The 13,039-nt window shown below is 53.6% G+C and overlaps 1 protein-coding gene across 1 annotated transcript in view; it reads left to right on the forward strand.

The window, feature by feature from the left end:
* The first annotated feature begins 238 nt into the window (after positions 1 to 238).
* Positions 239 to 13,039, forward strand: part of LOC308551963 (protein Shroom2-like) — a 99,823-nt gene continuing 87,022 nt past the window's right edge. The window contains exon 1 of the mRNA XM_081126889.1: positions 239 to 575. Within this exon, the coding sequence (XP_080983015.1) occupies positions 411 to 575 (165 nt within the window). The 5' untranslated portion in view covers positions 239 to 410. The remainder of the gene's footprint in view (positions 576 to 13,039) is intronic.

The following is a 13,039-nucleotide window of genomic DNA, read 5'->3' on the forward strand; positions in this document are numbered from 1 at the left end:
CTTCCAGTCCCAGGCAGCAGGGGAGCCCCGAGGGCGCGCTCCGGCGCCAACCCCCTCCCCGTTCCCCGCGCGGGCACATCGCCGGCTAGAGCGCGCCCCGCCCCCTGCCCGCCGAGCGGCGCGAGCCCCCGGCGCGCCCGCCCCCTGCCCGCCGCTCCGCGCCCCGCCCCGCCCCGCCCCGCCGGCCCGCCCCCTCCGGGCCCGCCCTCCCGCCGCCAGCCCTCCCGGCTCCCTCCCGGGCCCGGCCGGCACTTTGCTCTCAAGTTGCGGCGCAAGTTCGCCGGTGGCCGGCGGCAGGGCGGGCGCCCGGAGCCCCTCGCCCTCGGCCAGCCGGAGCTCCCGGGGTGCATGGGCGCGGGCCGGGCGGGCCCGGGGGGCTCAGGGGCCTCGCAGCCTGCGCGCCCCGCGCCATGGAGGGCGCCGAGCCCCGCGCTCGGCCCGAGCGCCTGGCGGAGGCCGAGGCGCGCACGGCCGACGGCGGGCGCCTGGTGGAGGTGCAGCTGAACGGCGGCGCCCCGTGGGGCTTCACCCTGAAGGGCGGCCGCGAGCACGGCGAGCCGCTGGTCATCACCAAGGTAGGGCGACCGCGGGACCCGTGCGGTGACAGCCCGCAGGCGAGCCGGGGGCTCGGAGCGGGTGGGGGCGCCGGCGGGAGCGGAGCGATCGCGCCCCCGGCTCCAGGGCGCGCGTCTGCTTGGATCACCTGCGGGAAGGTGGGCTCGGGACGCGGGTAGGTGTGTGGTCCGGGCGCCACCAGCAGCCCTGCTGGCTCCGGGCTCCGAGCAGAGTTTACATGGCTTCTGTTCCGGGTCCCCTCCCCTCCCCCTTCGGGAAGGAGCCCGGCAGGGTCCCTTGTCACTCCTGGTGTCGCCAGCAGCGGCCTGCACCTGTAGGGCTGCCCAGGGGCCGGGGAGAAACGCCGCCACGTGCCCGGGAGTGTACGGAGCCCCCCCCCGTGTGTGCGCCTGTGGACCCTGGGGTCTGCACCCCGCGGACCTGCACCCTTATCGCTAGGAAACCCAGCCCAGCAGCTGCCGCCAGCCCAGCTTCTCGATTCCCATCAGCCCATAAATATTTACTGACTCTCGGCTTCCAGTCCCCTGGCGCTCCGGAGACCTGCAGCAACGCACAGGAACTTTTCCGGCGCCTTCCTAACACTGGGTTTCAGCTCCAATAATAAAAACCCCCTAAGGGGTCTCACCAGGAATGTGTTTTGCCTGGGGGTGGGGGGAGCGGGAAAGGGGGGTGCTTTAGAACTGAATTCTCTTGTCCCAAAAGAAAACCCATCTTGAAATGGACCGGCCGAAGCTGTAGGAGCCAAATAGTCCTCCTGTCGTCTGGTTCTAAGTGTGGATTGGTGTGTTTGTTTGGGGAAGGGTTGGGCCGGGTTCTTCCTAGGGACAAAGTTCCCTTTAAAATGTAAAAGTGCTTGGCTGCTGGAAGCGCTTGAAGGTGACCTACCGGCTGCCCGGGCTTTCCAGCCTCACCTCGGCTGGAAGGGGTCTGGCGACTGCTAACCCCCCAAGTGCGGTCATCAGTTTGGGAAGTGGTGTGGCTTTGTTGTTCGGTAGCAAAGAAGGCAGCAAACTTTTCTCTGCCGTGTTTTCTCTCGTGTTTGCATTTGCAGAACTGGCGACTCTGAGGGGAGGCTTGCGTACAGGGCCCTGAGTTTATGTTGAACAGGGTTCCCTGAAAAGATGGTGGGCAGGCATTTTACAGCTGGCCCCGCAAGGGAACTTTCCACACATGTTTGTGTATTGAAGTGTGTTTTGCCTGTAGCCTTTTAAAAAATATATACTCGTGTATCAACTTTTTTTTTTTTATTGGGGAGGGGTGGAGAGAGAAACATTGACCCATTGCCTCTTATGTTCGCCTAGACCTGAAATCCAACCCGAAACCTAGGTACGTGCCCTGACCAGGAGTCGAACCCACAACCTTCTGGTGTACAGGAGGGTGCTCCAACCAACTGCGCCACCCAGCTAGGGCTTGCCTGTACCTTTTAAGTAAAGGTGTTACGGGGCATTTGTGGTGGTAAAAGTTAAAAAAGACTCTGGGTGAATTACTCCGATGTTCAGCAAGTCATAGTATTCTTTTTAAGAAAAGATACAGGATTCAGCGTTCGTGGTGGGGCAGAAGTAGGTTTGTAGTTGCGAGTACAGGAAACACAGTTTATTCCTGTATCATTATGTGTTAATCACTGTATCACTGCCCACACAGACAACTATAAACCTAATTTTGCCCCTCCCCCTCCCCGTGTCTTCCTCGAACTTGCCTTTACAGCAGGTGGAATAAGTTGTAAAACATTATTTAAGGTGAAGTGTTGCTTGTTCGGCCTTACACAGTGTGAGAAAGCTGGGAGTCGCTTTCAGATTTAGTTGTTTTACCAAAGCGACCCCAAAGCACCGCCGTTTTCTTATATTTTGCATACTAGTTTTTTCGTTCGTTTGCTTTTAATCCTAGTCGACGGACAATATTCGATGAGTTCCAGGTGTGCAACCCAGCGATCACACGTTTATACGTCATGACGTTGATCACCCTGCTAAATCTAGTACCCATCCGACAACAGGTACCCCAAGTTGTAAAAAACCCAGTGGCCTGTTCTCTCTGCCCAAGAGGCCCCCAAAGTTCTAAAAAGCCCAGTGCGTTCTTAGCAGCCTCCTGTTCTCCGTGTCCAAGAGGTGCCCATTCTGGAAATTAAAGGAGATGAGCGATACCACCCAGTGGACACGCGCTGGGGCCTTCTCAGGGCACATGAGGCAGTTTGCTCCTGCTCCGGCCTGTTGGTTAGCTCCCACGGTAGTTGCTAAGGGTATTTTTGGGGAAAGTTTTAGTGGCTGGGCCAGTAGCAGTGTACACACAGCCTTTCTGGACTGTGCTTCAGGGTTCCGCAGACAAAAATGCTTGTGATTCTTATCTGAGATGCTCGTGTGTCCCTCCCTTAAACTGCCGCTTTGTGTTTTTTTTGAAAGGTTAAGGTCGGTGGTGCGTGGGCAGGCTAAATAACCATCTCAGATGGTGAATAAAGAAAAATTACATTTATTTAATTAAAAGGGATTGGGGATATCCGAAGGGAAGGGCTACACAGCGCTGAGCCAAAGGGTATTGGGTCCTTGATGGCAGCAAAAATGTCCTTGGGATGGTGAAACAAGGACCGTGTCCAGAGGAAGCAACAGGAGAGCCTAGGTGGGCTGCTCGGGCTCGCTGAGAAGTCAGAGAGAGAAGAGGGCCTTGGAGACGGGTTCCCGGGGGAAGCCTGGGATGAGCTGCCGCGGCCCATTGCTCCCCTGGTTGCAAGTCTCTGGGGTCCCCTCGGAGGGAAGAAGGGAGAAGGACATGGCTCTGGCATACTCCCCTGGTAGGGAGCCTGCACTGGGCCCTTTGTCCTGAGTGTATTTCTCTTTTTCTTGCCGGTGGGAATCTTAGGGGAGGTTTCAGGGGAGTGTCACAATAGAATAGTCATCAGCTTTCTGGGTGTGCTGGTTCAGGGTCGTGGTCTCCACTGATTGGTCGGTGCCGGGGTGGGGGGGGGGGTATTAGTCAATGTATCTGGTCCTGAGGCAGCCACTTGTCTGGTTTTACTGCTTTTCTGGGCCTGGAGCTGAAATACACCTGAGGCGTAGATGTTATCTTTAGGGAGGAAATGAATGCTCAGGGGGTCTAAGCCGCATGACCAGTGATGTGCCGGGGGAGGAAAGGTTCCCCTGGAGACCAGGTTCGTGTTTTCCCAGTTTTGTCCCTTGCTGGGCATCCCAGGCTTCCTGCCCCGGTGAGGGTCTGTACCTGGCTCATGTAACAGTTTTTATGGATGCTTCAACGTGACTGGAGGGTTGTGGTTTCTTTGCTTAGGATGGGGAGGATTCAGAGCAGCCGGGGCTTCCGTGGTATGTTTTCACGCACACTCGCATGTAGGTGCGCACATGCACGCTGGCACACGCACACGTGAGCGACACCGGCAGCATGTTACATGCCTGTCTTCCCTCCTGGATTATCAGCGATGCTCACTGACAGCGGCTGGTAATGGACTATGCCGTTATTAGAAGGAACGCGTGTCCACTTCTGACCACTTAAAGAGCAGAAATAGGCTTTCGTGGTGGAGACGGGGGACGATTGTTTCACCACCAGGATTTGGACTAATGGAGCTTTCGATCTTTGCCCATAGCTACAGAAACATCTCTAGGATCATTAGATAGTAATTCTTGTAATTTTTTTTTTTTTGCATTTAAAAAAGTTTGTGAGTAAGCACTCGCCAGGTGGCTCAGTTGGTTGGAGTATCATCCCGTTTACCAAAAAGGTTGTGGGTTCGAGTGTCATCCTGTTTACCAAAAAGGTTGTGGGTTCGATTGCCGGCAGGTCAGGGCAACTGGTTGGTGTTTCTCATATCAATGTTCCTCTCTCTCCCTCCCTCCCTCTCTAAACTCAATAAACTTATCCTCAGGTAAGGATTAAAAAAACAGACGTTGTGATTAAGTAGTTTATAGGTGAGAGCTCTGGGGTCTTAGACAACGCATTTCCTATTTAACAGAGTCTGACTGGAGAAGCTGGACCCAGTGCGAGGACACACTCTTGTTGTGACAAGGAGGTCTCATAAGAAAGCCTCACAGGAGCCGGCATCATAGGACCGGAAGGCGGGGTGCCCAACGAGGCTGCTTCATTCCCTGACCTTCGGATGGAGACCTTGCGTAGCCCATTGTACAGACGCTCCCTGAGGTCGCCAACCGGGCAAGGATTGAGAAGGACCCTGAGGGCCAGATCTTGCCCCCGACCCTCCCTGGTTTTCCCTCCAGTCGGTGCCAGCTGCTCTTGTCTGGAATCAGTTGCAGTGCCACCTTGAATAACTCCCTCACATCCATTTGAGAACAGTTTATTTAAATTTTTTTATTAAAAAACTTTTCTAAAAAATACGTTTTTATTGGCTTTAGAGATAGAGGAAGGGAGAGGGAGAGAGAGAAACATCAGTGATGAGAGAGAAACATCGATGGGCTGCCTCTTGCACGCCCCCTGCCAGGGGATCAGGCCGGCGACCAGGACTGGAACTGGCAACCTCTCGGCACACGGGATGACCCTCAACCAGCTGAGCCACACCCGCCAGGGCTGATGATAGTTTTTAAACCTTGGCACTATTGATACTCTGGGCTGGGTTATTGTCTTTTTTTTTTTTTTTTAATGTCTCTTTATTGATTTCAGAGAGAGGAAAGGAGAGGGAGAGAGAGACACAGAAACATCAATGATGAGAGAGTCATTGATCGGCTGCAGCCCACAACCCGGGCATGTGCTCTGACCGGGAATCGAACCCTGATCGCCTGGATCCTAGGTCGACGCTTTAACCACTGAGCCACGCCCGGCCGGGCTGGGTTATTGTCTTGTGGGGCTGTCCTGTGCTATAGGATGTTTAGCAGCATCCCTGGCCTCTACCCACTGCTAAATGCCCCCGGGTGGGACAGCGCCCTCCCCAGGTTAACCATGTGTGCCACCTTTGCGTTGTGAGAATTTTAGCGTTTTATTGTTTTTGAAGACACTGCCTGTGGGGCCTTCAGCTTGGAGGCCCCTGGCGTGGCCCGCCATTGAGGGAGGGCTGTTTTCTTCCTAGGCTCTGGCCCTGATAAAAGGCTTTATTTACATAGTAAAACTCAAACAAATACTTGCTTCATCCACAGTTTTGTAGCTGGAGAGAGGAAATCGGAGCCGGAACTGCAGAGAGCTCTGCGTTTTACAGGCATCCAGCGGGGCTGCTGGGTAAGGGCTGTCTCTGGGTTGAGTTTTAAGTGCAGGGGATCTGACGTCCTGTCCCGGGAGTGGCATTCTTGGAATCTGAAGTGCCTGTGTGAAGTGCCACCAGACTCCCACTGCAGGTGGCCACGCCGACCTGGAGCTTCACATTTTACTGGGGCTGGAAAACACACACAACCCGCTTCTCCAGGCTGCTGTGGGGAAGCGAGCAGAACAATGCCTGTGTCCTGAGAAAGTGCCAGCCTTTGACCTGTTTGTATTTCAGGGCCTGCACCTGGATGCGGGACTCTCAGGACCTGCGAGTAGGTACCAGGTCCCTGCACAGGGTCCCGCTCTCCGTGCCTGTTCCTCTCCATGTCGGTCCAGCAAATGGGAAAACTTCAGTGGGAGTGGGGAATGGGGGGGCGGGCCCAGAATTCCAGGAAGCGTTCGGTGCCCCAGCTGGATGTCAGCAGGCCCCCTGCAGCCTCGGGAATGTTTGTGAAGGGGAAGGAATGAAGCCGGGCCCCTCCTTCAGCCTGTCTTGGAGACCCCCTCCCCCCCAAGAATGTCAGAGCCTCGGCCAGCAGCCCCACAAGACACACTCATAGGGCCTGGCCTGCTCCCAAGGGTCGCTCCCCATTTCAGGTTGCCTTTGGGGGAACACAACCGCCCAGAGGGGTTGGGAGGGCTGAGGATTGGGTTGCCCACAGCCTGACTCACCCTCTCATGGGGTTCAGACTGTTAAAACATTTCATCAGATGTGAGGCAAATCTGTCCTCTCTGGTTGGACATTGCAGGTGAGAATGAAGGGAATCAGGGCCCGTGGGTGGGGGCGTCACACAGCCAGGTGCATGTGTCCTATGGAAATCATAGCCCGACCTCCCGTGGGGGAACGCTCAAGGCCAAGGCTGGCCTGTGGGGGTGGGTGGGGGTGGGCGGCACTGACAACTGATCTACGGGCCTCGGAGGTTTGAGAAGGGGCTCATTTTGTTGTTGTTAATCGTCTCCTGAGGATATTTTTTCCACTGATTTTTAGAGAGAGTAGAAGAGAGGGAGGAGGAGAGAGAGAGAAACATCAATGGGAGAGACCTTGATTGGTTGCCTCCCGCACACACCCAACGGGCCAGGGATTGAGCCTGCAACCCAGGTACGCGCCTTGACCAGGAATCGAATCCTTGACTCTTTGGGCTGAGGGCCGATGCTCCAACCACTGGGCCACACCAGCCAGGGCAAGTGTTGCTGGATTTCTGTGGTTGAGAACAGCCCTGCATCTGTACCTGCACCGAGGGGTGCTGCTGCTTTACTGGGGCCCGGCAGAGATACAGAAATGCATGGTCGCAGTGAGGGCTGGGCTGGTGCTGAGGGCCGGGCTCCTGCCATCTCAGGAGACCCAGGTGCTGGGCACTGTGGTCGCCACGGCCACCACTTGCCATTGTGAGGTCCCAGCCGCAGTGTTTTCTGAGTTGTTCGGGTGAGCGTGATTCTGAAGGCTCATTTGTATTGAAGAATTAATGGCGCGGTTTTAGAAAGAGGTGAGTTTTCTTTCCTGTGCTGAAAGGCCCTTTCAGTTGGCAGGCCTGCCGCGCCAGCCGCAGCCAGGTCGCTGTGTGTCACCCTGCCCCGGCCTGCGCCTGCTGGGCCCTGCCGCTTCTCATCCTGGGCCCTGGGAGTTCCTGGGTCCTCCGCAGGGGGTGGGTGCAGGCAGGCAGCCTAAGGTCCCATCCCGGGGCTGGTGCCCGGGCTTTGAGCTCGGCTGGTGGAGGAGTCTTTCTCTTAGACATGAATTTGGCTTGACTCACATCTGTAAATCCAGGGGCTTGTCTGGTGTGAAAGCTGCGAGCGTAAGCTGCATATCAATCACACTTTTCCACCGGGATGGGTGGGCTCTTCCCGGGTCAGTTTTGGGTATTTCTTAACATGCCCTAACAGTCATATTTGGGAAAATGAAACCCGGGGTGCCCGAGAGCTACATGGAGACGGCTGTGATAATGAGAGGCCCGAGAAAAAGCGTCTCACCCTGTCCTGGCGAGCTGGGCTCTCTGAACCCACCTTTCTGTTCCCGGCCAGAGAAATGCCTCCTGGCTGCGAAAGGGCCCCGTTTTCTATTTGGACAGTGGGTGGGCGGCCCCCCTGCCAAGGCTGTTCTGCCTCAGCCACAAATAAAACCAGGTTTGTGGGTTTCTTCCGGGCTCTGGGGAGCTTTTCTCCTATCCCGGGCACAGCATAAACATTTGACAGGATCATTTGAGGATTTAAAGGCCGAACAGACGTTTTATTCAGGTCTGTCTGCTTTGACTTTCAAATGCTGTGGCCAGGCTGGGGGTGGGGGGGCAGGGCTGGGAGGCGGGGCTCTGCAGCCCCTCCCCGCCCTGGAGCTGCCAACTCTCGGAAAAGGCACGGGGTTACCCGGTGCTCTCCTGGCCTTTCAGGACATCGCCCGACCCCGGGCTCTACCCTGGAAGAACTGTTTCCCTGTGACCCTGTTGGATCGGACACTTGCATTGTCCCTTACAAGAAGGAGCCTGTTCTGTTCAACAGTTTGAACACACCTTAGGACGAGCACTCGAGTAACCATTAGAAAATCATTTATTTTCCGTTCAAAAGCCAGGTGTTCCGAATGGCAAAGCAAAAGTACCACTTTGTATCTGGGCTGGTTTTTTTAAAAATTTTTTAAATTTTAATCCTCACGTAAGGATATTTTTTCCCTTTGCTTTTTAGAGAGAGGGGAAGGGGGAAGGTATGTGTGGGGGGAGAGAGCCATTGATGTGAGAGAGACACATTGACTGGTTGCCTCCGCAGGTGCTGGATTGGGCAGGATCGAACCTGCAACCCAGGGGGTCATGCCCTTGTGACCTTGAGCTAGGCCCTTTGGTCTGTGGGCCAGTGCTCTAACCACTGGGCCACTCCAGCCAGGGCCTGGGCTGTGTTTTCAATCCCTGGGGTATTTAGCTGTAGGGAATGTCGGTTGCCTCCGTGGGCTAGGGAGGGGTGCCGATTGTCTGTCCTTTGGCCAAAGGGGCCTAAGGCTTTCCTATGGAAGGCACGCGGTGAAGGTCAAGGAGAGCCCAGGCAGGGTGGCTTCTGAGAGCTTTCAGGACATTTTTACTCCTCCATAGAAGGGAGGGGATACAGTGTTAGTGTATCTTTTTGAGTTTTGTTTTTGTTTTTATCAAAGTGGCTCCTCAGGCTTGCGGCCACGCCAGCCCCCACCCCAGCTCATTTCCTCCGCCCTGGAGACGGTGATGGATGGATACTTTGTAGCCGATTTTCCATGGCGTTTGCTTACTTGCTGTATTGCTGCGCCTTGTGTTTGTTCCTTTGGGAGGTGACTAGTGACTTCCGACTATAGAAGGTTGGGATTTAGCCTTCTCCCCATACGTCTCCGTCCCACCACACTCCCCATGTACTTGTGGTTAGAAGAGGGTTTTTCAGCTTTAGCGCTGCTGATATTTTAGACCAGATAATTCTGTGTCATTGGGAGCTGTGTCCCGTGGGGCGTGTAGCAGCATCTCTGGTCTCCACCCGCTAGATGCCAGTAGCAACCCCAACCTAGTTGTGACAACGAAATACGTCTCCAGGCATTGCCAGATGTGCCTTGGGGAGAAAAATCACCCCCTTTGAGGACCACTGAATTAATATTTAGTGTTTGCTTCGATTGCCAGGCCCTATCAGTGCTGAGCCTGGTGGTATGAACTATAATTCCCCACCCCGCCTCCCAGCACAAGTTTTCACAATCATTAAGGTTAATGGTACTTTGTGGAGGTTTTTTTTGCTTTTTTTTAAATGTACTTATCACTGATTCATCCTCCAGATCTTCCCTATTTGTAAAAAAATCTTTTAATACAGTGGTACCTTGGTTTTCTAATGTAATCCGTTCTGGAAGACTGTTCGCGTCCTGAAACGTTCGAAAACCAAGGTACCGCTGTATACTTTGAAACAGACGGGGAGTAGTGTTTTGAGGCCTTTTGTGTCTGAAAATGTCGTTATTGGACCTCAACAGTGAATGTGGTGTTTGGCACAGAAGTCTCAGTTTGAGACAGTTGTCCTGGGCACCCTGCAGGTGGTGGTCTGTTCTGCACGCATGTTCAGGATTGCTGGGGAAGGGACACGCCTTTCTGCTTCTGGACCCTTTGAACTGGCTCTCGTGTTTTTTTTAAAAATGTCATTTTTTTATTTCTTTGTATTTTTGTTCTTGGGGGACTTTGTGCAACTTTATCTTCCCGTTTTCCCATTGAGTTGTAAATGGCTGCGCCTGGTTTTTTACAAATTGCGCAGTTTTCGTTGTTCTCGAATGTTCCTTGTTGATGCCACACTGATCTTGTTTCACGGCTCTTCTCTCTTACCGTTGAGGCTGTTTAGATGTTTTGGTTTGTTTAAATCTTCCTGCATACGTTCAGTTTCTGAGCTCTGCTGCTTTTAGTTTGTTCCGGCTTCTCTCTCCCCGTTAGAGGGAGGCCCTCCTCAGTGTCCCGCGCTCTGCTGTCCGCGGGTGGGTAAGAGCGGGTGACCCCAGTGCTCCTTGGAGGCTCTGTGTGTGGGGGGGGTGGTCTGGCCAGGCTGCTTCCCTGGGCTCCTCGAAGGCCCACAGCTTCGAGTGTTTCTTTGGGGCTGGTCGGACCTTGTGAGAGAGGAAGTTTTTGCTCTACTGAAGATGCAGTTCTGGTGTATCCGGCAGATCGGAATGGTGCGGAGAGGTTTTGAGGACTTCTGCTCGCTCAGAGGGGCCCTGCTTTGCCCGGGGAGGCGAGAGCGGTCGCCTCTGCCCCTGCTCACAGTGGTGCCGTGTGGAGGGCAGGTCCTCGCCGGTGATCAGTGGCGATGCTTGTAGACGTGGCTGGGTCTTCCACTCTGTCTTTGACTTCTAATCCTTAACGCTGGAAGCTTTCCCGTTTTAGTATATTACCATGGGGGTTAAGTGAGGTTATGTGTAAAGCTAGCTCCGGTGAATGAAATTTCCTCTCTCCTCTCCCTCCCCGAATTAATCCTGCTTCATTAAGAATTTGGAAAGCTGTAAAAAGTCACGTTAATGTGCTGAACCATCCGTTTACTCTGGAAAAACTCCAGGCTGGATTTTTGTGCGGCAACATTTTAACGTTTCTCCTAGAGATTCTGTTACTGATTTTGACCATTTCGTGTGGGACTTGAAAAGGAAGCATTTCATTAAAATACACATCCATTGTCCAGCACCGGTTCATTCGCTGGGCTTTTTATAGCTCACTGGAACGATTCTTTCCTCCCCCAATTATTTTTAATAAAAATGTTCCCTTTTATATTAATGAAGGGTGGCTGTTTCAGGTCCATTCGTATCAGCGCAGAAGAATGGAATTTCAGAGAAGTGGTTTGGGAAGCGTCAGTCGTAAGAAAGGTGAAGCTGAAAGAGTAGAGCCCTTCCAGGCATGTGGTGGGACCCACAGGCGTGGAGGCCGCGTGTCCTCAGCTCCCTTTCCTCATGGACACGCTCTTGGACTACGTTTCCCAGCGTCCATCGAAGCTAAACTTGGCCGCGCGTACCCCGGGGAATTGTGGGGACCCCAATAAAGACATTTCCTTAAAATACAAAAACCCTCCTGATTAGCAGGGCTGCCTCTATCAGATTAATGACTCCCTCCTCCCCTGAAACAGAACTATAGCCGCTAGAGTTAGACCATTAAAGAAAAGGACATGTAGGTGCATAGATTCCCAGGCGGCGCTGGTGTGGGGAGCCGGGGGCGGGAGAGGAGGTGCTCCTGTGAGCACCTACAGAAAGTCTGGGAGGGTGTTGCGGGTGGGGGCTCGGGGCCTGAGCCCGGGACTGGTAGCTCTGTCTCCCATTCAGAGCCGAGGGGAAGGTATTTCTTTGCCTGGCTTGAAAATGCTGAAGCGGATGAAATTCAGCTCTTGCCTGTGTTAATTGTGCCTGTGTTTGCAAATTTGTAAGCACCGGGATACTTACCTCTGCTAATTTTGTACGTAGGCTTGTAAATGTGTAAGCCCAGTGATACTGTTGTTTTTTTTTCTTGCAGAAACGTTGTAACTGTCTTGGGGAAAAATGGAAATAAAGTAAAAGATTCGTCAAAACCTATAATAATCTTGTTTCTGGCAGTATAGCTATATTGGTTTTCCTCCTCCGCAGAATTCTCTGTTTTGCACCATATAGATCTAATTATTAATTGCTTCAGGGTAATTCTCTTAAGAATTACGTTATTGACAATCTTTGGAATCAGGTGATAGCTTAAAAGGAAGCTTGGTTTTGTTTACGCCGCTTGGAATTTAAAAAATGACATGTTTTGCGTTATGGAATATATTGAGTTTTATCATTTAGCTTTATCTAGACAGGCCTATGAAAAACAACCCTAGCTTCTGGACGACGGAGTGCTTTGTGTTGGTCGAGTATGCGAGTGTTTAGACAATGGTGTGCTTTTTATGGTGCTCAGCCTTTCCTTTCATTTTCCTTCAGGGTGAGCCGCCCTGAATCTTGAATGAAAGCTTGGAAAGGAAACATCTGGACTTGTAAAGATAGGCCTGCCGCTGCCTGAGTCAGATTTATCTTGTGTGCCTTTAGTCATAAAGATCGGACCCAGCTGATGCCTCCAGAGTTTTAGGAGCCTGGGAGGAAGAGGGGGGCACTATTTCCCGTTCCTCCCCCGTTTCCAGTGGGTGGTGTTTGGAGAGAAGCGATGGCACCTCAGGGTGCTCTGCCTGGTTGTGAAATTTCACGTGCCCAGGTGAATTGGACGGTCTCCTCTGCAGACGGCTGAAGGACCTCCTCCTTGTGCCCTGAGACGGGAACTGGGCTGCTTTTCCAGAGTTTAATCCTGAGATGACCCCGTCTGAAAAAGATGTTTTGTTCTCCTGGAAGCTCATTGTTTCTGCACAGGCGGCCTTCCCTGGACCTTGCCTTTGCCGTCCACTGCAGTGTTGGTTTCTCGAAGGTCCTTCCCTTATCTCTCGTCTCTCACCTCTGTGGCCCCTTTGGCTCCCTGGAAAGAGTGGATGTCTGCAGACTACCTGTGAATCTCCATGTGCAGTCCGGACCCTGGGCAGGACCCCGCAGACTCACAGTGATCCAGATGCTGATCATTCATTCGTCTTCCGTCGCCTCTCTTAATTCTCGGGCATTGCCAGCCCTGTCCATAGCTTTAGCCCCAAATCTGCGACTCATCCCTAAGTATGTCCCTCCCTCACCTTCCACAGCAGTCGTCTCTAACCTGCACACTGCCTCTGGGCTCTCCATGTGTCAGAGTTTGGGGGTGAAGGTCAGAGTATCCCCAGGACCAAGCAGGCCCTGCAGGGCCCCTTTTCTGTGATCGAGGGCCAAGGGGACCTGTGTGTGTGGGGGGGGGGGGGGCTG

This window comes from Miniopterus schreibersii, assembly GCF_964146895.1.
Source record: "Miniopterus schreibersii genome assembly, chromosome: Y".
Taxonomy (NCBI): Eukaryota; Metazoa; Chordata; class Mammalia; order Chiroptera; family Miniopteridae; genus Miniopterus; species Miniopterus schreibersii.